General features: G+C 37.2%; 4 protein-coding genes across 6 annotated transcripts; 2 read left to right on the top strand and 2 right to left on the bottom strand.

Moving 5' to 3' along the window:
* The first annotated feature begins 4,839 nt into the window (after positions 1-4,839).
* Positions 4,840-9,361, top strand: LOC140789889 (uncharacterized). Its single transcript, XM_073139780.1, has 9 exons — positions 4,840-5,184; positions 5,290-5,935; positions 6,424-6,523; positions 7,091-7,159; positions 7,504-7,624; positions 8,248-8,336; positions 8,474-8,535; positions 8,634-8,730; positions 8,885-9,361. The coding sequence occupies exons 2-9, from the start codon at positions 5,601-5,603 to the stop codon at positions 8,939-8,941; spliced, it is 930 nt and encodes a 309-aa protein (XP_072995881.1). The 5' UTR covers positions 4,840-5,184; positions 5,290-5,600; the 3' UTR covers positions 8,942-9,361.
* A 508-nt stretch (positions 9,362-9,869) lies between these two features.
* Positions 9,870-15,056, bottom strand: LOC140789888 (eukaryotic initiation factor 4A-III homolog B). Its single transcript, XM_073139779.1, has 8 exons — positions 14,615-15,056; positions 13,769-14,009; positions 13,604-13,684; positions 11,895-12,002; positions 11,696-11,815; positions 11,335-11,502; positions 11,014-11,100; positions 9,870-10,396 (listed from the first exon to the last, which is right to left on the bottom strand). Exons 1-8 carry the CDS (start codon positions 14,908-14,910, stop codon positions 10,283-10,285), a joined length of 1,215 nt encoding a protein of 404 aa, XP_072995880.1. The 5' UTR covers positions 14,911-15,056; the 3' UTR covers positions 9,870-10,282.
* A 481-nt stretch (positions 15,057-15,537) lies between these two features.
* LOC140789887 (uncharacterized) lies at positions 15,538-19,860 on the bottom strand. 3 transcript variants are annotated; one of them, XM_073139775.1, is made up of 6 exons: positions 17,271-19,860; positions 16,895-17,121; positions 16,655-16,793; positions 16,508-16,568; positions 16,022-16,213; positions 15,538-15,937 (listed from the first exon to the last, which is right to left on the bottom strand). In XM_073139775.1, the coding sequence occupies exons 1-2, from the start codon at positions 19,790-19,792 to the stop codon at positions 16,995-16,997; spliced, it is 2,649 nt and encodes an 882-aa protein (XP_072995876.1). In that variant the 5' UTR covers positions 19,793-19,860; the 3' UTR covers positions 15,538-15,937; positions 16,022-16,213; positions 16,508-16,568; positions 16,655-16,793; positions 16,895-16,994. The 3 variants fall into 3 exon arrangements, with proteins under 3 accessions (XP_072995876.1, XP_072995877.1, XP_072995879.1); XM_073139776.1 differs by having other exon boundaries at positions 16,504-16,568; XM_073139778.1 differs by lacking the exons at positions 15,538-15,937; positions 16,022-16,213; positions 16,508-16,568 and having other exon boundaries at positions 16,654-16,793; positions 16,906-17,121.
* Positions 19,861-19,914: 54 nt separating this feature from the next.
* LOC140789890 (uncharacterized) lies at positions 19,915-24,099 on the top strand. Its single transcript, XM_073139781.1, has 5 exons — positions 19,915-20,304; positions 20,546-20,668; positions 21,805-21,904; positions 22,897-23,012; positions 23,568-24,099. Exons 1-5 carry the CDS (start codon positions 20,047-20,049, stop codon positions 23,802-23,804), a joined length of 834 nt encoding a protein of 277 aa, XP_072995882.1. The 5' UTR covers positions 19,915-20,046; the 3' UTR covers positions 23,805-24,099.
* The last annotated feature ends 1,070 nt before the right edge of the window (positions 24,100-25,169 follow it).

Consider the following 25,169-nt stretch of genomic DNA (forward strand, 5'->3'; position numbering starts at 1 on the left):
TGGGGGATATCCAAATCAAACATTAAAGGAATCAAATCTAAATTTCTGCCAATTGTTGTATGATTTGTAGTACTGCTGCGCAGAAGATCCACATGTACCTGTGAGATGATAGCTCACTCCCTTCCAATGCCCCAAAGAATATTATTGCTTACATTGAACCTACCCATACTTGCATCAGAAAAGTTTGCATCATTGCACTTCCATCCACACACTTAGAAGCTTTAAAGTCCATCCTTTGGATAAACTTAATCTTGATATCCAATTTATCCCACATCTATCCTATTTGAGCTTAAAAATAATGATATTCTTGTAATTATATATATGTACACACACACTCACACATATATACTCCAAATCTGTTGGCATCATCTTAACATGTGAAGTCCTGTAAGATTGAAAACTTTTTTGTTAGCATAGAATGCAAGTCATTAAAATATATAAAGTGTTAAATATATTCTACCCTTTTCACTAATGTAAAATCACTTTAACCCCCTACTGTAATAAATATAACAAATTACTGAAGTATCCAAATTACTCTTATTCTGATCAGTTTGTCTAACAATAGAATGGAAAATCTTACAGTTTTACTTTAATGTTTAATATTTACCGTCGAAAAACTTGGCGGCTTGTGGTTGGCTGAATGAGGGATGACACATACTATTCTGCATGAACTCATGCAGTTCTTTTGAATCAATTCCCTATAAGCTACTGATATTTAGTACCTATGAGTACTAATTAAGGATCCCCCCACTACTTGGGGGCTACTTATATATGATGGATTAATTTGCTTAATTTCTGAGCTACGTTTCAAGCTTCTATTGATGGCTTTTAAAAAATTTACAGAACTTGTTAATTAAGCTACTCACACATTCTAATATTTTATCAGTAAATGAGGTCATCTAAGAATCATCTAAAGTTGCAAAAATAATATTTTTTTAAAAAGTGAAAGAATGTTAAGAGTATGTAGCAATTGTGCAATAACTTGAGCTTATCTTTTGTTCCTCCATATAGACTAACATTAAAAAAAAATTATCTCCCTAAAGAAGAACCTTAATGAATACGAAACAAGGGAAAATAAAGTTGATATAGGGTTATAAAGAGCATCTTATCAGGGTTGGTAGTGCCTCCTAGGAGAAAAGGAAATTTTTTCTTTAAGACTAAGATTTAATCATGCTTTGTCTTGTCTATATTTTGCCCACACTTACCTAATACCCTCTCCTTAATATTATTCTTTTCGTTCGCTATACATATTAATAGGTAAAATTGTTTTAAAAATAAAAAACACTTCGTTCGTCGAATATTTTTCTTTTTCTTTTTCCCCTTAAAATATACCTTTAAAAGGGGGAAACCAATCGACCATTTTTAAAGTATGTCACAAAGGCGGAGGTTTTAGATAATAGGACTAAAATATAGGTGGTGTAATGTGAAAAAGAAAAACCCAAATTTGTAAAATATATGCAATCTACTTGGAAAAAATAAATTAATTAATGGGCCCTATATTTCACAGGCCAAAACTATAATACCTTCTTAATTTCCTAATGGGCCTTATCTTTGAAACTGGACTTGCTTAAGCATTTGAAGTAATTAATTAATCTTAACCAGCATCGAAATTCGTGCTTCTGCTAAATGGTTGCATTTGTCCTTTACTTGTTAGAGATGCTAAATAACGAATTCCCATTTTTATAAATATGATTAGATTTAATTAAACATAATCACTCTCGAGACGGTCCACATGGAAGGGAATTTTAAAGAAAGGTTTAGTGATAAACTAAGTGCTTAGCTTAAGTTAAACAACCTTCAAAGGAGACTATAAAGTAAGAATAGAATAGCTATTAATTCGGCTGACTTCTATGGAATATTTATCTAAATTAATTGTGTTACTTGTAGGAATCTTGTACGGAGAACTTAATATAAGATTTGGCATATAAATTGTGTATAGGAAATTTATAAAAAAGACAACCTACATATAAGTATTTATCATTCGATGTCAGTATTTTGTCTTCATTACCTCAAAATAGAGAATATTTCATTACTCAACAAGAAGATAATGATACTATCGAGCTAATTTAAGTAGGGATATTATGGTCATTATATGAGTTATAGGAGGGTAAAAGAGTCCTGCATTATATATAGTTAGAAACTAATATACATATAGTTGTTTCTTCTTACGTCTATCGAGGGGTGTAAACAAGCCAAGCTTGAGCGAGTTGCACACAGTTTGAGCTCAAGTTGATAGTTTGCGAGGTTAACGAGCTTGCGACTCGATTCAAAATCTAATTGTTATATTATGCTAATTCAGTAGCCAATTTTATTATATTTAGAGAAAAAATAATTATAAAATTATAATTACATTACCCAATTATTTATATGGGACTAAATATCTAAGAGTCCCTATGGGAAAAAAAAAATACTGGAGAATAAATGATATAGGAGAGTTAATAGTAGTTGTTTTAACTAATAATATTAGCTTGAGCGAGCTGACTCTAGCTCGGATCGATTAACTTTTCAAGCTTAAAAATTAAGCTTGGTATGACTCGATTAACTTTTTGAGCTGGAAAATCCAGTTTGATTAATCTTCGGAGCTCGAGCTTTTTTTTGACAGCCGTACATTTATCAATTCTTCTAATTTGGTGGATTAATATTTAATCATGTGATCACGTTGTGACGATTGGCTTACATGGTTAGATTCCTTTCGGTTGATGTTAGATCCCAGGAACAACGATGAGTTTAATTGTCACTTTCTGGGAATCTTTGAAAGAACTTTTGAGGCTGATGACTCCCTCGAGGATTCTTGCACGGCTGGAAGAAGAATCTCACGTCCTATAAATCTTTGCTTTTGCTCTTCTGGCCTTCAAATCTATGCTTTGCTTTGGAGCCACACAATGTGGAACACTTTGTAACTTTTCCCATGTCACAGTAGACACATTGATTCCCAGTGTCCCATTAACCATCCAATTAAACTAATTAAAAGCTTATTTCTTATGTTAATCATAGACTAAACAAAAGAGCAAATTAACTATGCGCATATAGTGCTCCCCCGTCCGGATTTTGCTAATTATCAATCCTAATATTTATCGGGAAAAGTTCGATTTAGATAAATAAATTTGGTTTGCAGGATCTAGTGACAAAAGCTGGAGCAACATGCAAGTTGGAACTCCACTGGATCAATAAGAGACTCAAAATGGTGTCTGATGCTTTTCCCCTTTGAAGTGAATCACCTCTTTAGAGGGTCAGCTTCAATGCCTCACTTCCTCTCTCTCATGGCATATCATGCATCTTGTCTCCAAAACTTTTAATAGATTAATAAAAACACAGCATGATTTGTGATTAAGAAGACAAAAGAATCAAATATAATGATAATTTTTCAAATGAAGGCAGTGGCAGAAGATTTTTTTTTTTTTTAAATTTAACAATTCAAGAGTATGTAGATTACAAATTGATTAATGAGACTAGCTCTCGAAACTAATGCTCTAAAAATTCGGCACACAATGAATTATTTTTTGTCACAAATATTTAAACCAAATTTAAATATACAACATGACTTATGCTAATGGTTGGACCGGTAAAAGAACAAATTAGTTATCCCGCTGAAATCTCAATCTACTTTTTTATACTCCAATATTATTTTTTTGTAAAATTTGTTGAAATTATTGGGATAAATTTTCCCATGATCTACAAAACTAGAATAGTTTGGATATATATATATAGAGTGTGTGAGAGACCCTCTTCTTTTCCCACTGGTTTGGGATTCACATTCAAAGTACCATTGGTGGGCTTTGCTTTGGGTGCAGCGGACTGGGCCCACTTGTCCGAATATTATTTATGTCAGGGTCCTTTTTGCCTTTTTCTTCCTCCACCCTGGCCCTACCCTTTCTGCCGCCACTTGCAACCAACTGTATCTCGACACGTTTCCACCCCACATTGGCTCACCGCCCTTTTCCGATAAGGGATCCCGTCCAAGGACAAAAACGTACGAGCACGCCTTACCCCTGGTGGAATCCACGCATATCTGAATATATCATCAACTTTAAGATGCGTGCTTGAATTTTCTGATGGGGATTAAGCTTATCTGTTAAATTTTATCTTTAATAAATTCTTATCTAATCAGTTACAAGTAGTTGCTGAATGTATTATATCTTACAAAAAATCTAATTAAAAATACGTTAATTTTAAGGATCAATAGTCAATAATTTTCGAATTTCTTATAAGAAAAAAAAGGGAGGTAGGTGGTAAAATACAATATATAATATTTCATCAAAATAATTCTCATATAAAATCTAAATTTAAAGGGGGGTAATGGTCCCGGGTATACACGGCTCCACTAGTGCCGACTTAGTATATATCTCAAGATTCGAAAAACCTAATCTCAGAGTTTTGAAAAATTTTAAAAAAAAATTGAGTACTTTTATCTCTTTTCATCTTTTAATAAATTTTATATTTAAAAATATTAACATAAAATTTGTGGTCCAATTACTTATTTTAATTATCAAATAATTTTTATTTAATCTCCTCCCCTTTCTCCCCCTCCCCCTCCCCCCCCCCCCCAAAGAAGAGTCCTACCATGTGCTCCAAAAACAGTCAAACAGATTCAAGATTCCCTTCGCTCTTCCCGAGAAAGCTGTCAAATCCAACGGCCAGATCTCCTCCATCGCGGGCGGTGCGTATCATCTTAACCCGACACCTTGCCGCCGAAAATGCCACTCTCGTAGTTAACTCGAAATTGGAGCCTACTCTCCTTTATTGGTTGAAGTGGGCCCGGAATGGGGGGGTCTTAAACACAGCGCTCGCTCTCTCTGGGGGAAAAAAGAAACGAATTCTTTTGACAAGTGAGAGGGGAAAGGAGACGGGAAAGGAGGAGAGAGAGAGGGAAGGGGGGGGAGAGGGAGATAATTAAATTAAAAGGCTTTTAGCATCAAAGGTGGGTATTGGGATTCGCGCAGCCTTGTGCCGAATTTCTAGAGGTTGGAATTATTTTATTCGTCTTTTTCTTTCTTTTTTTTTTGTTTCGGGGGTTTTTGTTTGGGTGTCTGTGATCGGAGAGAGAGAGAGGGATGCCATTGGTTGGCTTCCCATTGGAGAGAAGGGGAAGAGAAGGCCGAAGCCAATCCTAATCCTAATCCTAATCCTACTTGGGTTTTGTTTCTTTCGAGCCCGGAGGAGCCGGAGAGGGGGAAGCAGAGCCAGGTATTCTCTCGGAAAGAGACGATCTTTTTCTTTTTCTTCTCCTTCGTACCTCTTTAACGTTTCGATTTGGATTCCGAGCCGGGTTTTCTTTGGTGTCGGTTTTAGGGTTTTGGTCGGCTCCGTCGCAGGGGGGAGGACAAAAAAGGTGCCTTCTTGTAGGTTTATGAGCTGCTAAATTTGGTGCCTTTTGCGGGGGGGAGCGAGGATAGCGGTCTCAGCGGCATTTTGTCGTGCGTGAGATGCTTGCTTGGTTGGATCATTGAAATAGCTTGGGGTGCTAATTCGGATTCATTTTTGCTGCAAGTTGGATTCTTGGTCGTAAGTTAGAGCTCAGATCAGTGATTCTAGACCACAGCGTCCTGCAATCAATGCAGTGGGTTGCTGCATAGTTTTTCCTGGTGGCATTTAATACGTAAATGGCAGCCGATTCCGGCATGGGCTTTCACCAGGGGATGATTCCTTCGTCATTTTACGATCGCCACATGGTCTCGTTCCAATCTGGGGCAGGACAACCCAGTGCAGGGATGACATCGAGAGGCATGAGCAGCTCAGGTGGAACCAGTAGCAGCGGCAGCACGGCTGGGATGTATCTTCCCAGGAACATGGTTACTAATATGCCTGCAATAAGTCCGTCTGGGAGCTCTTCGAGTGATGTGCTGCTCGGATCGACGCCCAAGTACAAACATGTTACAGGAACCCCTACTGATTGGTCTCCATATGAATTGGCCATACTAAAGGAAGGCCTCATCAGGTATTCTGTGTATTGCTATGGTTCCTTTGGCCTCTTGGTTTTTACCTTGTTATTATTCTCTGTTTTAGATCATTATTTGAAGTTCTTCTGTCACTATCTAGCTTTGCTCACCATAAAAAGTTGAATATGTTTTGTTTGTGTTCTATAAAGATGTAATTCGGCAAATCTCTTTGGACCTTTTCTCATGAAGATTGCAGAAATATTGCTTTTACTTAAGTTCTTACAAGCGGTTGTTTTTCTATCTAAGTTTCCTGCTGTGCTTGTCTTCTATGACTTAGATTAAAACTTATCATCCAGACTAATCATTTGAACCCCAACAATAACTAACTGATGCCTCTGCAACCATTTCAGTAATCTGTATCTTTGTACTTCTCATCAAACTATCATCATCTCATTCTGACTAATATTAGATGTCATCCTCCCTTTACTGATTTCTTTTAATATATTACTCTTGGTTTCAATATTAATTCTTCCATCGCCTATTTCAGATATGCCCATGAACCTAATATAATGAAATATATCAAGATAGCAGCTATGCTGCCTACAAGAACAATCAGGGATGTTGCCTTGAGGTGCTGCTGGATTTCTGTGAGTTCATTTACGTTCTGATTTTATTCAGATATTTCAACTGTGTTTTCTTCTGCAGTTAGTTGTGATGTTCCTTCTCCTTTTGTTCTACCTTGTGAACACATTTTGTCTGATTCAGTCAGAAGTCATATGAGTTAAGCTTATGATTGGAATACCAGACTGTCCGTTTAATTCAAGTTAATTAACTAGTTTGTTTGGAGAATCTTAAATATGCTTAAAATGGCTTGATACTGATGTGCATATCCATTATTGGATCTCCTTATTTCATGTGGAGGCATTGTTGAGCATTTCTTCAAGTTTAAAGAGAAATTTGTTCAGCATCACAGAAACCAAGAAAATGATTAATTAAGGCATTTAATGGAAACACAGGCTTATTTGGCATAAAATGTGTAACCGATTTTACTGTAATCCTGTACTGGCTGTTGAGTTGACATATTGCGAAAAAGTTTTAATGTAATAGGAAGAAATAATCTATGCTAATTTGTGGTTGTATATTTCTCTCAATTTCCTTTTTTTGCTTTTATGTGGTCTGCACCTTTTACCCTGATGTAAATGTATTTGCTACAGAACAGGGACACTGGTAAAAGGAGGAAGCCTGATGAACATTATACAGGGAAAAAACTAAAGGACATGAAGGTACTTTTTTTGTTGTTGTTATATTGGATTTCTCTGTGCTTACAGTATATAATTGCTTGTGAATCTGTTTTACATCATTCAATCAGCTACTGCAGAAATTTAGCTCAAATGGTCCCATGAGTCAAGATTTGAATAGGGATTAGTCTATAAGATATATGTAGTACTTGTCTTTGATGAAATCTCTCGTCATTCCCTGATGGATTTTCATGTTATCTTTTTCATAGTATTAAAAGGTCTTAGTACATAGTAGTTTTTTTGTCCTAAACTCTACTCCGCAACTTTAACTTCCTAATATAGGATGCTGTATTTGTAATGATACAGTACCTGTTTTATGTTGATTTCAGGAAAAGATGGTGTCTTCTACTCCAACAGCTAACTGTCACATGGCTTCCTCCTCAAGCTATTTGGCTCCTCATTCACTCATGATGCATCATTCTAAGCAAAACGATCTGGTTTCTAATGAAGGTTTGCGGTCATTCATTATGAAATGTTTTTGCTAGTTTTTTTTATCTCTTAGACAGAGGATGTACTTGGTATGACGATAAGTTCTGTCTGTATTCAGGAGATCAGTGGTTCATGATTTTGAAACAATATATTTAAAAATGAGAGTATTTTGTGCACAACTGCACATCTACTCTTCACAATTCCAACATGAATTTCTGTTAGACATTAATTGCTTGCATGTAATGAGCTTATATTACAGAGATGCACTTATGACATCATCTGGTGAAAAGACAAACTTTCTAGGTAGTAAGCAATACTTTTGTTTGACATAATGAGAGATTAGCTAACAAGGTCTATGAAAAGTTTGCTCCTTCAATCTTTTAAATATGTTCATTTGATGTGTCATGTTAAACACTGGATTTTGATTTGAAATATGACCAGACTGAAAAAAACAAATTCATTTTCTTTGATATAAAGCACCTTATCTTTATTTCTTCGAGCCGATGTTTGATGAGAATGGTAATGTCACAGTAGGACAATATCTGCTTGCTTTATGTGGTCAATAATGTACACAATTATTTGTACTGATTGTGAGTACCTGTTCTCATCATGTATCGTTTTTTTTTTTCTTGCTGTTCAAATAGTGCCTGTTGTAGACAGCATAACGCAGCATCTTCTAAATGAAAATGAGCGGTTACTTAGCCAGATTGCAACAAATCTAGAAACATTGAAGGTGTGTATACCTATTCAAATGTTCTCTTGGAACAACTTACCTGGATTACGTTGGGCAACAAAATTATTGAATTTCAAAATTAACTATATTCTTATCTTATGTTTATCGTTGGAGTTCCACTCGTTTGGTTAATGTAGATGCAGGAGAACACGGACTTGTTCCTTCACACAAGTAACAACATCACAACAATTTTGAATAGGTATGTTTCTAACTATCAATCCTAATTGTTGTCGTGCTACTTGAAAAATTAGCAGTTAGCTAGTATAAATTTGTTGGGCATGGCAAATCCATGTGCAGAATGAGTCAGATGCCTGGGATAATGTGCCTGATGCCTCCTCTACCGGTTCATGTAAACGACGGATATCTAAGTTCTTTTTTGCAACTCAACAGAACGGTAAGATTCTCATGCTATCTAATTTGTTTGGAATGATTGTAAGATTCTCATTATATCATGGTCTGGTTTGTTGGTCTTCTTAAAGATATGGTTTACTATTAAGAAAAATGTTCAGATAGTTAAGACTGATATATAGTTTATTTCTTTTGTGAAGGCTGCTACCTATGGTGCACCCAGTAATTCTCATTTGAAGCAAGAACCAAGATGCTGATTCCTTACCATAGGACAATGGTGGGCTCATGTAATTAGATCTTATGCAGTAAGGTGGTGGGAGTTTTCTCCCTAATGTACAAACATCGTGGAGGAAGAACCCACTTCAGAACCAGAAGAGTATCCTATACTGATACATGCATCAAGCTGATGAGATGTTTTCTTGGAGTTTTGAGTTTCAAGCTGACTCTTCGCCCTCAGCCTCCAGTATGAAGCTTGAAGCCAAATGCTCACTGAAATGCAACTTGGAAATAGCTTTGATGCTTGCCAGTGATTAATTTATTCGCTCTGCTATAACACTAGGGGGGAAATAATACAACGATCAATTCGGTTTATATTATGAATTTAACCAGGGTGATTGTAAATATTGGACAGAAGTTCTCATTATTAGTTCACCGATTGCTTTCCGTTGGTTGTGCAATTTTTCGTCTACTTGGCTCTTTTTCTTGGTCTTGTAACTTGGTCGATTGTGGGTGAAACCAAACTCAAACTGATGAAGCTTGGCATTTATTTATTAGTTCATACCTCGAAAGTTGCAAGCTTGGAATTCGAAAAGAATTTTGCACCTTGCCGTGAATTATATCTTAGGTCTAATGTTGTGGAATATTGCAACAAGTGAACATCCGTTCTTTTTTTAAGAATAATGTTTGGTGGAGCTTCTCTGCTGGTATACATTTGAAGAGAATCAAGAAATATAAGAGGTCGCAAAACAACATAGAAGCATTAATACAGCATAATAAAGTCAACTAACAAATGTATGAATACTTTTCCAGCAAGAAATAAAAGGAAAATAAAGAGAAAAGGATAGGAGATAATAAATACATTTTGAGTATATAACAAGGACAAGAGGCCAGTGCGATATTTGCAGTCATCAACAAAAGTTTCATGCCGTAAAAGAAAAGAATGCACATTTGCATGGGACTCTACTATGAACAAGTCTTGACGTGTAAATAAACAGTATATTTGTTGCCAATCTGCGATAAACCAACAAAACCCAACCTCATCTAGGTCGCCATTCCAATAAGTACATGCGATTGTCTAAAACACGACCATGTTACTAAAATTACAGAGTCCATTGGAAAAATAAATCATTTAGACCGTCATAAAGACTAGGGTGTTAAGACACACAGGCAAATGAAAAGCCACTCCAGTAACAACTCTGTTCAGCCACCACCAACCTGCAAGCCATATTTTTACAGTAAGAAGGAAGCAAACTTGGCATCACCACAACACTGGACAAACTTCACAAGATAGAAGCCAGTAGTTTAGCAAACGATCCAGATTATATTCTCCTTCACATTTTGCTTTCACAATAGTCTCTCCTCAGAAAAGTTAAAGACTTTCAAATAAGATCAGCGACATTCATAGGCATTTCATCAATTTGTGTACTGTAATACTGCTCAATATCTCTTAGTATCCGGATGTCGTCCTTGCGCACAAAATTTATGGCCACACCCTGCAACATCCCAATAAGATAAATTCAGAGAAAGCACTTCAAGGAACATCATAATCATAGAAGTAGGCTTAGAAAGTGTAACCTATAGCATGAACAAGCATTCAAGTTGGAGTAGAAACTAAGGGAAAACTAAATTCCTTGATGTTCGGATTAAAAACAAGATAGTCAAGTGCCTAAATGCTCAGATTGTAAAAAAGCAGGGCAACATTGTGCTGTTTCTTCAGCCACAGAACACTACTTTCTTTCCAATTTCTTCCGGTAAAGGAATGTTAAACACCCAGTTCTTCTTACAAACATCTATCCAAGAGAACATCAGTCATCAGTGGGTATCTGATTACTATCGAAGCAAACTTACTCCATCAATGGAAAAGTAAAAATATTGCGCAGCCAATTTCTGTAAAAAGAGGGCCTAACTTTCAAAAATGAAAGAAATTAATGGACTATTTGCAAACATCTAGTGTGCAAAGATCGAAATGCTTGAAACATATCAAATTCATGTAATATCATACCAACTCAAGCAGACTGAGATAAATAAACTATTAGCGAGAATGAACATAAAGTAGCTTAATAAAACCAACAAAAAAATGCTTCTCATGTAAAAAAGTACAACTAAATACCTTACGCCCAAAACGTCCTGAGCGACCTATGCGATGTATATAGAGTTCCCGATTGTTTGGAAGGTCATAGTTTATCACTAGAGAAACCTGGAAAAAGGAAAGAAAAGGAGAAAAAAGAAATGGTTAAATTTCCTGATAGAGGAGCATTAAACATATATGGTACATACTACATAAGAGACTAACAGAAATATGAAAGACTATCACCTTTTAGGAACTGGACAGAAAGGAGTAATGCAAAAGAACTTTCAGGAAGAAATTGGATGCACTAAAATGCAAAATATAAAAACAATACTGGCTAGCTAAAAGTCTGTTGTAACTTGCCTGTTGAACATCAAGCCCCCGAGCCCATACGTCAGTTGTAATTAAAACACGAGTTGCACCTGACCTGAACTCGCCCATTATTGCATCTCGTTCCTTCTGAGGCATGTCACCGTGCATAGAAGATACTGTGAAATTATTGCTACGCATTTTTTCAGTCAGCCAATCAACCTGTCAAAATAACAAATAATTCTTTGTTATATGGAACCATCATTTATTGCAGTTTCCACTTTCTAGAAAAGTTTTGCCATTAAATTGGAAATATGGAAACCAAATTATTAGACCAAAGGTTAGAACTATGTATTTCTCATAACTATGTATTGTGGATGAGAAGTACAGAAGTGATATAAATATATGATTTCACCTTTCTCTTTGTGTTGCAGAAAATAACAGCTTGGGTGATAGTGAGAGTGTCATAAAGATCGCATAATGTATCAAACTTCCATTCTTCTCTCTCAACAGCAACGAAGAATTGTTTGATTCCCTGCATGAGAAAATATTGCACTGAAACAGCACAAACAGGGAACTTCAAAACAATAAATAAGAACAGAGGATATATTTACCTCTAGGGTCAATTCATCACGCTTCACAAGTATCCTAACAGGATCAGTCATAAACTTTCCAGTAATCTCTAATATTTCGTGAGGAAGAGTAGCAGATATCAGAACAACCTACAGAAACAAGTACAGATAGGCACATGTTATTTCTAATAATTAATGCCAACAAAAGCTCGTAATGATGCATCAATACTGTATCAACTTCTCCACCTAGGCTCCCGAGAGAAACTACAGGGCAGATGGTTATTCTTAAAGGTCCCCAACATCCAAGCTGGTTTTCGGGGCATCAAGACCTGGATTAATTGACCAACTACTTTAGCCTCTTTTCTCTGCTATTGATACTTTGCAAAGATTTTCTGTGCTCACCATTTCTTTGTGTTGTTAAAGTATGGTTTGCTGCAGAGCAGCAGCACCACCCCAGCTGGGTGAAGTAATTGTCAGCAGCTGGTAGTTAACTTCAGAAGAATGTATTGTTTTCTCTGATAAATCTGCAGTATGTGTTGCAGTCTTTTCCTGTTTTTCTTGTTTTTTCAGTGATAGATCATCCAGACTTCTTCCTGACCTTGCGGCATGTGTCATGCATAGGAACCAGCAGTCCAAGAAGAATATTGTTTCTTCTTTTGTGGTATAAATGCCATGTATCCTCCAAGGTAGTTAGCCCAGAGATAATGTGTTTAAGGTTTACACTGACGCAAGATCCAAACAACTCAAAATTTTCTACATACTACATGATAAATTGTCTTCAAAATATGGCAAACTCAAATTTAAAGAGTAAAAAGACAAGTAAAACAAAAAGGAGAATAAATGACTATGCATTATATAAAATTGACATCCAACCAGGTCCATTGAATTAATGGTAATTGGCAACAGATTGAGTTCATTAGCAAAACAGTAAGAGTAGGCATTAAAAGATTACATAACTTGAAGAAATGGATTGAGAACATGAAGCAGTTTACAGAGAGAACTGTAGGCTAACTTCCCGAAGAAAACAATAAGCTTAAGGAATTTTCCAATCAGATGCTAAACTATGGCCAACCTGAAAGAAATTATCTAGGGACAAATTGAAATGAGACCCTTCACTGGAATATAACGTAAAGAGCACTCATTAATATTCTGTCTCAAAAAACAGCACATGAATGTACATAAGTCGAAGGATGCTGAGAAGACGAATAGCACTAGAAAAGAGAGCAAGTACAGTGAAGAAAGAGGAATATGATATAGAATATGGTAAATTAAAGATGCGATAAGAGAACATGAGGGAGCAAATGTGCGAAATGCTTCAACGGAGAATGACAAATAGCACTATTGTTCCAACCCGAACAGAACTCTACTTGGTGTGTTACACCAAATAGGCATTTGATCAACCTAATCCAGATGTGTTCATGTCTTTTAAAACAAAAGACCAACTGACCAAGAATCAAGTTCCAAGAAAGTAGCGATACTATACCATATAAAAGTAAAGAAAAAAAGATGTCTGCAAGGTATATATTGCAAACGGCAGATAGATACAATATGGCTGCAAGAAAAGGGAAATTATTTAAAACTAAAACCTCTCTAGAAATGTATTGAGTGAACACGATCTGGAGTACTTCTTCCATGGAGTACTAGCTTTTTGGTGTGTTAAAAATTACAAGTTGAAATAACAGATAGGGAAACATAGTACATCAAGAAGAAAGCAGAAAAGAGAGTATTATGAGGCATGAAAAAAATCATACCTGAAGATCTGGTGGAAGATATCTGTATACATCATAAATCTGATCCTTAAATCCTCTGCTCAACATCTCATCAGATTCATCCTATTCCAATGCCATAGAATTAGTCTGGGAGGATAATTTTAAATATTAATTTTCCAAAAAAAAGGAGTTGAAATGAAAACTAACAAGGATTAGGAGTTTAATAGCTCTTGTACGTAATGTCCTCCTCTTGATCATGTCACAGACTCTGCCTGGGGTTCCCGAGACAGCATGAACGCCATACTCCAGTTTTCTGATATCCTCGCCTATACTCTTCCCACCAATGCATGCATGAACTTGTACATTTATGTAGTCACCAATAGCCAATATTACTTTTTCAGTTTGTGAGGCAAGTTCTCTAGTGGGTGAGAGAATCAATGCTTGGACCCTGTTAAAGAAAGAAAAGGGAAAATTTACTGAGAATATTTAATTTACCAAAAGCTGAATGATTTTGACCGTATAAGCTGAATCTCCCAATGAAATAAATTGAATCTTGCACCGAAAATATAAAAATTGTAAAATACAGATGCAAAAGATGTAAATGTAGCAAATGTCACTAGAAGGTCTAACTGACGGCTAAGGCTATTATGAGGTCCATCCACAAATTCATACTGTAAGAACACAATTTTCAACACAAATGGAGTCAAGGGCTGGCCCAAAGTCGTCAGTTGTTTGATCAGCATCTCCTCAGTCCACACCCCTATTTTACTTTAAACGCATGCTTCCAATAAACTCGCAAATTATAGTATAACTAGTCAATTACCAAACAGACAGTTCAAGCAGAAGTCCAAGTTATTAGTACTTCCCGAAATCCCAAAGGTAACACCTTACGTTCCTCCAATTTTTGCAACTTAAATATAAACTAGGGTTTCCAAAACTTATCCCGCTAAGCAAATCAAAATCAAGTTTTTCTACAAAGAAGTTATACATTTAGCAAGAATATAACTATATCAACACAGAAAAAGAGGAAAAGAAAACAAAGAGGTTCCATACTCTCGGCTAGTGGTATCAACCATCTGGCAAACCGTGAGAGCGATCATGGATGTCTTCCCCGTCCCGGACTGCGCCTGCGCGATCACGTCCCGGCCACTAATGATGGGGATTACGGCTCGCTGCTGGATCGCGGAGGGTTTCTCGAACCCGTACGCATAGATCCCTCGGAGGAGGTCGTCGCGGATCCCCATCTGGTCGAAGCTAGTAATGACCTCCACCCCCGGGGTCGTCTCGAAGACCAGGGCCTCGTCATCCACACCGCCGCGTCCCCGAGGACCCGCCGCCGTCGCCGCCATGTGAGAGGTGGGAAGAGAGCTCGCAGAAGAGCACGAACCTTACTAAGAGGATTGGAGGAAGCTTTCAAAGGCAGGGTAGGGCTGCTATTGAGTCCTCCCCCTTCTTGAAGTCGAAAATACAATACAGTAGACGTGTTTGGGGAAGCGAGTATTTCCAGCCAAAAAGACCATTATTTGGTTCGGTTGCTGGAAAATACGAGAGAGAAGTGAATGAAATTGGTAGTTTCTGGCACAATTATTAGAATCGGATAACTTTTAGTTCGGTTTTATTATTAGATTATAAATGCAATTGATTCGGTAAAGGCTGGTCGATCCAGTAATCCAACCAGTAGATGTAAACCAATTCTTTTGTTTTTAACTTTTAATTTCTATTTTCACTTTTTTTTAATCAAACAATATAAAGTTTTTTTTTTAAAAAAAAAACCTCGCAGTTTTAATTCCAAATATAGAGTAAGAAGATAGAGGAATAGAAAGTACAATAAAAGAAGTGTATTTTTGCAAAATTACAGCAATATAATTCACAATTTTCTTAAAACGAAGTTAGAGCTCCAATTGGTTTCAAATCATTCAATAAAAACCAAGATAAAGATGGTGCAAAAAGGCCATGCAAATGTCATGAAACAGATATTCCAATAACCTCTGATATATTCACCTTTCCTACACCTACACCTACACAATTCGACATTAACTCTCCAATGATTTTTGCCTACTACAAATGTTCACTATTGAACTTTATATTCATTCAAATTTCATATACTACAAAAAAAGGAAATAGATAACTAACAAGGATAGTTAGTTTATAAGCAAAACCTCGTATCCTCGAGTCATATGTGAAAACCATAAGACTGAGATGAGATTTATATATAATCTTGAATCACGGTGTTCGAAGCTTTCTCACAACATAATACAAGATAATGGTTTGTGACTAACAAGCTGTATCAGTATGTTGATGTCTTTAAGTGGTTTTTTCCACCCATCGCCAACAATAGTGTTGTTGAAAATCTGAAATGTCAACCAGAGCTTCAATCTGCAAGCAAACTTATATCATTGTTGAAAGTCAAACGAACTTTTGCATATTAAGAGTGCAAAGGATATAAGAAATTGCAGCAACCTTTTCTAAGAGCATTGACTGTAAGATGATTTCTGCTCTAAACGCACAAAACTTTTGCAGCAGAGAAATGTGATACTCCTCGAGATATCTTCTTGAAAGGTCATCATGCAAAAACTTAGTCCAAATCAAGTTGTAGAACCAAGCAGCATCTCGTTGCAATCTGTAGTCATTCCTCCAGTGATTGAGGAAGGTCTGCCCAAAGGGATCCAACAGTCTTAGAACCACCAAACAAGTTTTCTTTGATTGAATAAGTTGATAATGAAGGTCCTACTTATGTAAAATGAAGAATATCCATCCCTAAAGTGAAGCAGAGATAAAAATTTCAACAGCAACACAAATGAAAAATAAATGTAAACTGATTTTATTTGACAAAAGAATAGATAAAGTTAGTGAAACATTGAGCGCCACAGAAATAAACGATATAATAAGAAATCAAACTTAAAATAGGAGCTGGAAAATACGGAAAGGAGAAGAACACTTACATACTTTTCTATAAGCATCAGAAGCATTGGACTATGACTTCTGTCAACTCCATTGCATTGTAACCCTGAAATTGTGAAAATCAAAGGGGTTAAGAAAGAAAGAATAAAGCTCCAGAAGTGAAGGGATACTTTTAGGTGAGAAATCCCAAACCTTGAACTCTGCGGAGGAAGTTCTCATAACCAGAAAGGGTACCTCCATATGGTATTCCTATGTCAGAAATTTAACAAGTTTTCGGAGTAGATACATGCACCAGAGAACTTTGGAGGTTTGCTGCTATAAGAACTCACTCCTGGCAAATTTATATAAAGAGATAAAAGAGGTAGGAGAGAAAAAGATACAGCGACTTATTTCTTTTTTATTAAGAGAAACTAAGAAGAGTACTGCTGAAACCTGGAAAGAACCTTGTCTTCTAATATAGTGATGCAGTATACTCAGGCAGCTAGGTCTTCTCAGTGCTTACACAAAGTACTAACAGTCCAGTGATGCATAACTACCCAGAGCTTTCCCATTCGTCAAGCAGGTCAGTTTTTTGTGGCCGTGGAGTTGGTATGCTTCCTTGACCCCAGCCTCTTTGAACTCGCTTCAGAACTTTCATAGCTATACCAGTCCCATCATCTCTGCAGATCAATAGGAGTTAACCACTTAAAGATAACATAGAAAACAAGGAAACCCTTTATTCCCCTCACAAATCTTTGTGGCCAGAGAATGGCCTCAGTAATTTAGGAAAAGTATAAGAGGAAATATAGAATAGTAAAACAAGTAATACCTGTGCAAAAGAGTGCGCCAATCAGTTTCAAGATAAATGTCTTGCTTCTGTTTCCTATGTCTAGTTTTCAATTCACCACAATGAGCATGATAGACAGCACTGGAGTCATCACCATGAGCTGCCATCTCCATCATCCTTTCTGATAGTTCATCAGCCTCATGCTTATTTCCTCTTTTTCCAAGTGCATCTATCACCGGCATGAATGTTGCAGGATCAAACAGATAACCTTTACTAAGCATAGAATTTAGTAGGCTAAGGGCATGATCAACCTGATCTACTTTGCACAGTTCGTCGATTAGAAACTTATAAGGGAACCTCTCAATATAAAACCCTTTTTCAAAAGCAATTTCCAGCAACCCCTTAGCATTGGACAGTTTTCCACAAGTACAAAGTTCATTACACATTAAGCTGTAAAGCACTTCCTTTTGGCCACATGTAGTCAGAGCACCATGAAAAATGCGGTGAGCTGCCTCAAAGTTGGAAGCCCTACAAAATGCCTTAATCAACAGGCTGAAAGAAGTTATATTAGGTACAATGCTATTTTGCAACATTTCTTCTAAAAGAGGAACAGCTTTGTTCATCATTCCTCCCTCACAAAGAGACTGAATCAAGTTATTGTAGGTCATCACATCAGGACGAATGCCTTTGCTTTTCATTGCATTTATCAACTTAAGGATTTCATCAATTTGTTGTTTACTTCTCAATCCCCATACCAACAGGTTATATGTTCTTGTTCCAGGAGTGCAACCTTTCTTCTCCATGTCTTTTAGAACCTTAAAAGCTGATGACATCTTTCCATGCTTACAGAAACCATATATGAACATTTCATAGATAACAGAATCAGGAGTAATATTCTTCCCTGTCATCTCAAGTAATTTCCTCTTAGCTTCATCCAGCCTGCCCTCCTTGCACAAGCCACTAATCAAAATTGAATAGGTGATTCGGTCAGGTAAACATTTTCCAGTGTCATGTGCGTCATCCACTAGACCAAGGAATGAATTTCCAAGCTCACCAAGGGCTGCACTTCCATACTGCCACATGCCATTGACGATGTCTATTGCCTTATCCAATTTCCCATTTTTACATAATCCATCAATCACAATGTTGCAACTTACGATATCTAAGCCATATCCTTTCTCATTCATCTTTTCTAGTAATTTTTCTGCCTCCAATATCCTACCCTCTTTCCATAGACTGTGCAACAAGATATTACAGGTAAAAGAATTCGGAAAACATCCATCACTGACCATATCATGGAGAATCCTGTTGGCCCCAGAGAGATTCCCTTTAGCGCAATACCCATGGAGTAAAGTAGTATATGTTACTGTATCAGGTGAGGTTCTACTATTTCTCATCAAGGCCGCCACTGACCTTGCATCAAACATCATCCCTTCCTTGCACAACCCATTGATAACAATATTATATGAGTGAAGGTTAGGCTCCAAACCCTCACGTACCATTTCTTCCAACAGCTCTCGGGCCTCTAGCAATCTTCCATACTTAACCAACCCCAACAACCATATATTATAACTCTCCGGCTTCGCTAAAAAGCCACTACCTTTCATCGACTCGACCAAAGCTCTAGCTTCCTCCACCATCCCTGATCTGCAAAATCCATCCAGCATTACATCAAATGTGACCTGATCTGGCCTCGGCAAACCCAACTCTTCATCCTCCTGCATGTCTCTAAATACCCTATAACCCTCCAAAACCTTTCCCGCCTTACAAAGAGCGGAAATTCTTGAATTAAATGTCGCTACGTTTGGAACCAACCCTTCCTTCCTCATCCTCTCCACCAGCCTCTCAGCCTCATCAACCATCCCCTCCCTACAAAACCCAGATATCAAAGTATTATAAATAACCAAGTTTGGCTTAAAATCAACTCGTCCCATCTCATCCAAAAGCTCCAGAGCCTGATGACTCCGACCAGCTCGGGAATACCCACGGACCAATATCCCGAAACTGAACTCATTAGGCCGGCAACCCTTCACGCGCATTCTGTCGAGCACCAATCGGGCGTCGTCCAGCCGCCCAGAATCACATAGCGACCCCATCAAAATATTAAAAGTGTACGTCTCCATATGTATCCCGGACACTAGCATATCTTTATACAAGAATTCAACAAGTTCGAGGCGATTGGATTTGAGGGAGAGGTCTAAGAGGGAATTATACAAGCGGATGGGGGGAAGCGACGAAGGGAAGTGAGAGCGAAGGGAATGGAAGAAGGAGAGGGCTGGGTCTAAGAGGCCAGCATTGGAGGCGGCGAGGGAGGTGGAGGACAGATATAGGTGGGAAGAGGAGGCGGGGAGTCGAGGGAGGAGGACGAGGATGAGGCGGTGGAGATGGTCGAGCTCGGGGAGCATGCGCGCATCGGCGAGGAGGCGGGAGAGGAAAGAGATGGAGGAGAGGGGAGGGGGAAGAGAGGTGGGGGAGGAGATGAGGTGCTTGAAGAGAAGCCATGCGAGAGAAGGGCGGTGGGCGTTGCGGTGGAGGATTTTTAACAAACAGATCTTGGGGGTCATGGAAGGGGAGGGAGATTACTTTGGCCTCCCCGGCGCCGCCCGTTTATTGAATCTGGTCAGTATTTTACTCGAACAAGACTTACATGCGAATCCGGATATTAGATTCGCTGTTTGGGCCCGACCTGACCGGATCCGTTTGGGTCCGCCCTCGACTCCCGTTTGGCTCAAACAGAGTCGAATCGCGCTAAAAGCTTTGGCGCTCATTTTTACCGCCATAAATACCAGAGGAGGGAAAGAGGAGAGAGAGAGAGAGGATGCAGCGTAGTGAGAAAGCAACCGGAACAGGGGCGGCGCCGGCGACGGGATGCTTCAAGTGCGGGAGGCCGGGACACTGGTCCCGAGACTGCGGTTTGTCTTCTTCAGCAGCAAACCCTGCGGTGAAATCTTCGGCGAAGAAGGCACCGCGGACGAGGCCTAAGCTGACACCGGATCTTTTGCTCTCCGATGATGGCCTCGGCTACGTCCTTCGCCATTTCCCCCGCTCTTTCAAGTACCACGGTCGTGGCCACGAGGTAAAGCTCCGATCTTGCCTTCGATTCCCTTCAGGTCTTGATTTCGGCTGGCTTAAGGTCATCACCGTATGTATACGATCCGTTTTGGTTCCAGAAAAACATTGTTCTTTTTTATTGAAAGAAAATTGGTATAAAAAGCGTTGGGTTTCATTTTAGGTCAGATTGTTGGAAGAAAGAGATCTACTGGGTAAGTTGGTATCTCTTCTTCTCTCCTTGGATTGATCGTGTCTTTCTTGTGCAGGTGACCGATCTGGGTAATCTGATAGGATTATATGCGGAATGGCACTCTCATTTGATCCCTTACTACTCTTTTGATCAGTTCGTACGGAAAACAGAGCAGGTTGGGGCTACTAAGCGAGTTAGGGTAAGTTGACCTTCCTCACAAAAGAGTTCAGCATGGTACCATGGAAGCATCCCTACATTTGATTGTGCTATTAAAGATAGGTTCAACTTTAGTTCTATGGATTATGGAGGATCACAGTTGGCATAAAGTATTAATAGTTTGCCTGCCATTTGAAATAAAAAAAAAGAGCAGCTGAATCAGGCGAAGAAAGTAAGCTGTAGTTTAATGTCAGTTAAAAGAAAGGTTTTCTCACCAAGTGCTTTGCAACCTGGCTGTTTCTGTTTCTTTGATGAATTAACAAGAACTTGCCGGGGTGAAATTGATGAAAAATAGGGATTCAGTTGCCAAAGTATGTGTTTTTTTCCCCAATTGGGATTGCTTGTTAGTTGTGTCACATAGTAGTTTGTGAAGCAACTTTGTTATCTCAATGATTTTTCATGGTGTATTTGGAGTTTTTGGCCCTTAACATTTTTGTCCAGGGAATATTATTGCTTAGTTTGTAACATCTTCATTAGAGGTCAAACTACTGATCACGACGAAGAGGGATATTATCATGTTTATCTCGATATGGTGGTCACGGTGATTTTGGTGGAGTCCTGCCTAGGGAGAAGACCCCATGTGTAGCAATTGTTTGATTTGACGAAATCATATAGCAATCTATGTGATTTGACAATTGATCATGACATTCTTCTGCATTACTGCAGAGGTGAGTCATGCTTTCTCTTGGAAATTAGAACAAGTGGAAGTTGTGAGCTGCTTATTCTATTGAAACAATCAATAATTTGTAATCAAGTTTATGTATTTGTATACGACTGTTTATGAGAATCCACCTATCAAGTTTTCCCTTTTATTTCTTTGAAGTTGTTTTTACCATCAAACAAATTTTGGCAATCAGGATTCTGGTATGTTTGTTACTCCAGGCTAAGGATGTAGATTTATGATTAGTTGGTAAACATTTAAGGAGGGATTGTGTCAGTATAGGTATGTGCTTTCAAACAAAGGACTTCTGCCTCTGAAGTAAATGAACAAGCATGCCCCTTGCTTTCCTTCTGAATTTCTTTGGTGTTGTCAAACATGTTTTAATTTTCTCAACATATCTGCACCATTTTGTTTCTTTGCCTTACTAATTTTCTTCTTGCTTCTTTTTTCTTCTATAGAGATGCATTGCAGAGCTGAGAGACAGGGTTTCTAGGGGAGGAGACCCTACAAAATTGCATGAGCCACCAGTTGAACAAGTTAACCCAGATTGTGAAGTAGGTGAGTAACATTCAATTTGTGAATGACTCGTCTGTTATACACAGCACAGGTTATTGGTTGGTTTCATGTTTATACCTAGTGCAATAAAAAAATACTTGGGAGAAACATTAGCCTCTTATAAATAGGAGATAGAACTCAATTTATTTTGTACCACCTAACTTAATCTGATTCAATCATTTACTCATTTAATGAGTCAATTCTCAAGTTCAGCCAATCTTTTTTTTCAGAAAAAAAATTAAGTAGATGAAATTAGGACTAAAATGTGTTTCATTTCTCTATCAATATAGCAAAAAGATCCATATTAGATTATATTACCTATGGAATTTGAACCCAAACTTGATTTATGATTTATATTATTGATCTTATTGCTCGATGTGCTTTATTTTTTCTCTTCATATGGATTTTCATGTACACCCTTTCATTGATCAATTATGTCTATTTTCACATCTAGGATCTACATATACAACATATATTATTACTGGGAAGAGGGAATTTTCCTCAGTATTTAGACATTGAGATTCAAAATAAGAAATAGATACAAATCAAAATAAGAGAGGGATCACTTCAATTCTCAAGTTACAAAACAAAGATTAGGATTGGATTGGGTTGTGCTATATATAGTTAACTGAATAATTTTTGAAAGATTTTTGTCAAGGGTTTTATTCATGCCTAATCCATATCGAGTAGACCTTGTCGTTATGAGAATTCTTAATTCACGAGTTGTATGGAGGGACTCTGGATTTAAAGCTGGTGTTAAATTGCTCCTGGAGTTAATGAGTTGAAAATATTAACTGAATATCATGTGTTAACTTTGTGGTCAATACATTTTGGCAGACTTGGAAAGCAATCTTTAAATAATTCAAAATTTTCTTCATGTTTCTTGATTTATTCTTCGTTCACACTTTATATTTCCTCCTTGTAGTTGAGTTAAACTACTGGGCACTATATTTCTGCATGAAACTGGAAGATTAATGTAACTCTTATTGTCACAGAAGATACTACCACTGGAGACCCAGCTTCGGGTAGAGTAGATCCACCAGTGGAAGGTCACGGTGCTGACGCTGTACAAGAAGATATCCTTGATGATATTTATCGAAATACTACAGAGGTTGTAACAGCAGCCACTATATTAGTTCGTATTTACCATGAGAACCTATGCCATTCATTTTCTTTGTTTTTTACTAGCATCCTACCTCTATTCATGACGCCTTTCATATTTAGTTCATATTTACCTTTACAATTGTAAGCATCTAAAAGTTGCACAAAGTATAGAATAGCCTAGTGAGGCAGAGTTGAAAAACTAACATGGAAGAGGAATCCTCTGCGGCAAGGGATGAATTTGATATTAACTTTGTAACAGTAAATTCTATACAAAGATCAACAATTAAATACCATGGATGAGAATTCCTTAAGGTATTGAAATGGGAGTCTTCCATCTCTCACAATATGGATTTCTCTACTCTCTCTCTCTCTCTCTCTCTCTCTCTCTCTTTTATTTCTTTCTTTATAATTGAATTCAAAATCTACTTCCTTTTTAGTTGCTGTATCGTTAAGGTCAAAAACTCATTAACAGTTAATAGGCATCTGTGGACATATTTTTCTGTGAAATGTCTCTACATTCCTATGATGTATAACTTTTCAGAATTTCCATTTGCAACAACAGGAACTGCACAATTCTGGAGATCAGGAAGCAAGTCAAGCTTCAGAGAAGATTGCTTCCCATGAAGTAAATCCTGAACATGCATCTTTTGGTGAGCAACCAAGTCAAGTGGCACCTCCTACTGGCACCGCAATGAGCAAGATTTCAATCACAGAAGAGCAAAGAGCGCGCATGGTAGCCAACCGATTGAAGGCTCTAGAAAGAGCTGCAGCTCGAACTCAACCCTCACCGTCTTCTTGAATCTTTCTTCTTATTGTTATGAAGAGAAACTCATGCTTACTATCCATAGCCTCCCAACTCACTCTATATGTGAATGGCTCAACTGCCTGCTGTAAAAACTTTCTTTTTATGTGTCGGTCAGTTGGTCCATCATTATATGGTTTGTTCTTGTGCGTCAGAATAATCTTGATTGTCTCTTAGTTTTATGAAACTATAGTAGAGGTGCAACAAACCTCGTGTATCTATGCTTTAGATTTATTTTATTTTTTTGCTCTTTGATGCACTTTATCAATATCTAATCACATTTTTAGTGTGCTATTGCACCTCTTCACTTGTCGCAGAATCCTGTATTCGCAAAACATAAAACCTATTAATAATTTGGAGATCTTAATTGGTGCTACGAGTAAGCAAAGTAAATGTAACAGCACTATTGCAATTGGAGAATAAATTCTAAGATAATTCTACTTCATATTCACATATTTACACTAATAAGCAAGTAGGCGTTATAAATTAAAAATTAAATTAGTCAGAGATGGGGGTGTCAAAATAAAGGAGTGACTCGGGCTTAGGCTCGACTTAGCTCAAGTCTAACCGAGCATAAGTCTTAATATTAGACACGATTTCTCACTTAGGCTCGGCTATATATATATATATATATATATATATATATTTTTTTTTTTTTTTTCTGAGTCGTTGGCCAACTGCATCCATCTTTTCTCTCTCCATTGTCAGCAAGCTTCCTCCTATTTTAATAAGTCGGTCGCTCCTTAAGCTGTCGTCGCCTCTTCCTTTTTCACCTTGATTTTAGGTTCGGGCTCAACTCGTGCTCAGTTCGACTCAACCCGACTAAGCTAGAATATAATTGAGCCGAGCCTAATTTTTTTTAAAAATTCAAAATTAATATAAAATCGAGTCTTAGAGCAACTTCAACCGAGCTTCAATGTTAGTTCCAAATTTAGAGCTAGCAACAATGGGGCTCCAAATTTGGAGCTCCACAAAAAAAAAGGAGCATATACAAAATTTTCTCAATAATTATTGCATTCAATAATTTTAATTTTATCTGTATTTTTTATTAAATAATCTAGTTAGTTAAATTGAGTATATAATTAATTTCACTAATCGGTTTATAATAAAAATAATACTATTGGAAATGTCTCATTGAGAACTTTAAAATGAGTCTAATATTAAATTATTTTTGAGTTAATTTAAATTTTAAATTTTGTATTATATATAAAATTGAGTCTAATAAATTATGTGTTATAAAATATAATTACTCAAAATATTTTCCAATATAAATATTAAATATTAAAATACATCAGATATGAAATATATTAAACGTGAAATATATCAAACATGAAATACCATAATATTAAATATCTACGAAAT

The sequence above is a fragment of the Typha latifolia genome, chromosome 5 (assembly GCF_019914945.1).
Source record: "Typha latifolia isolate L0001 chromosome 5, TyphaL0001v2, whole genome shotgun sequence".
NCBI lineage: Eukaryota > Viridiplantae > Streptophyta > Magnoliopsida > Poales > Typhaceae > Typha > Typha latifolia.

Bases quoted from the DNA above. Each gene is read 5' to 3' on its own strand.
- LOC140789889 (XM_073139780.1), top strand. From the start codon at position 5,601: ATGGCAGCCGATTCCGGCATGGGCTTTCACCAGGGGATGATTCCTTCG. The intron at 7,625-8,247 runs GTTTGCGGTCAT...CTGTTCAAATAG, and splicing joins CGATCTGGTTTCTAATGAAG to TGCCTGTTGTAGACAGCATA. The intron at 8,337-8,473 runs GTGTGTATACCT...TGGTTAATGTAG, and splicing joins CAAATCTAGAAACATTGAAG to ATGCAGGAGAACACGGACTT.
- LOC140789888 (XM_073139779.1), bottom strand. From the start codon at position 14,910: ATGGCGGCGACGGCGGCGGGTCCTCGGGGACGCGGCGGTGTGGATGAC. The intron at 12,003-13,603 runs GTATGATTTTTT...TTGTTTCTGTAG, and splicing joins ATCTTCCACCAGATCTTCAG to GTTGTTCTGATATCTGCTAC. The intron at 11,503-11,695 runs GTGAAATCATAT...TTATTTTGACAG, and splicing joins TCTGCAACACAAAGAGAAAG to GTTGATTGGCTGACTGAAAA.
- LOC140789887 (XM_073139775.1), bottom strand. From the start codon at position 19,792: ATGACCCCCAAGATCTGTTTGTTAAAAATCCTCCACCGCAACGCCCAC. The intron at 17,122-17,270 runs GTATTACTTGTT...ATTGATCTGCAG, and splicing joins TGGCGCACTCTTTTGCACAG to AGATGATGGGACTGGTATAG.
- LOC140789890 (XM_073139781.1), top strand. From the start codon at position 20,047: ATGCAGCGTAGTGAGAAAGCAACCGGAACAGGGGCGGCGCCGGCGACG. The intron at 20,669-21,804 runs GTAAGTTGACCT...TTTCTTCTATAG, and splicing joins GGGCTACTAAGCGAGTTAGG to AGATGCATTGCAGAGCTGAG. The intron at 21,905-22,896 runs GTGAGTAACATT...TTATTGTCACAG, and splicing joins TAACCCAGATTGTGAAGTAG to AAGATACTACCACTGGAGAC.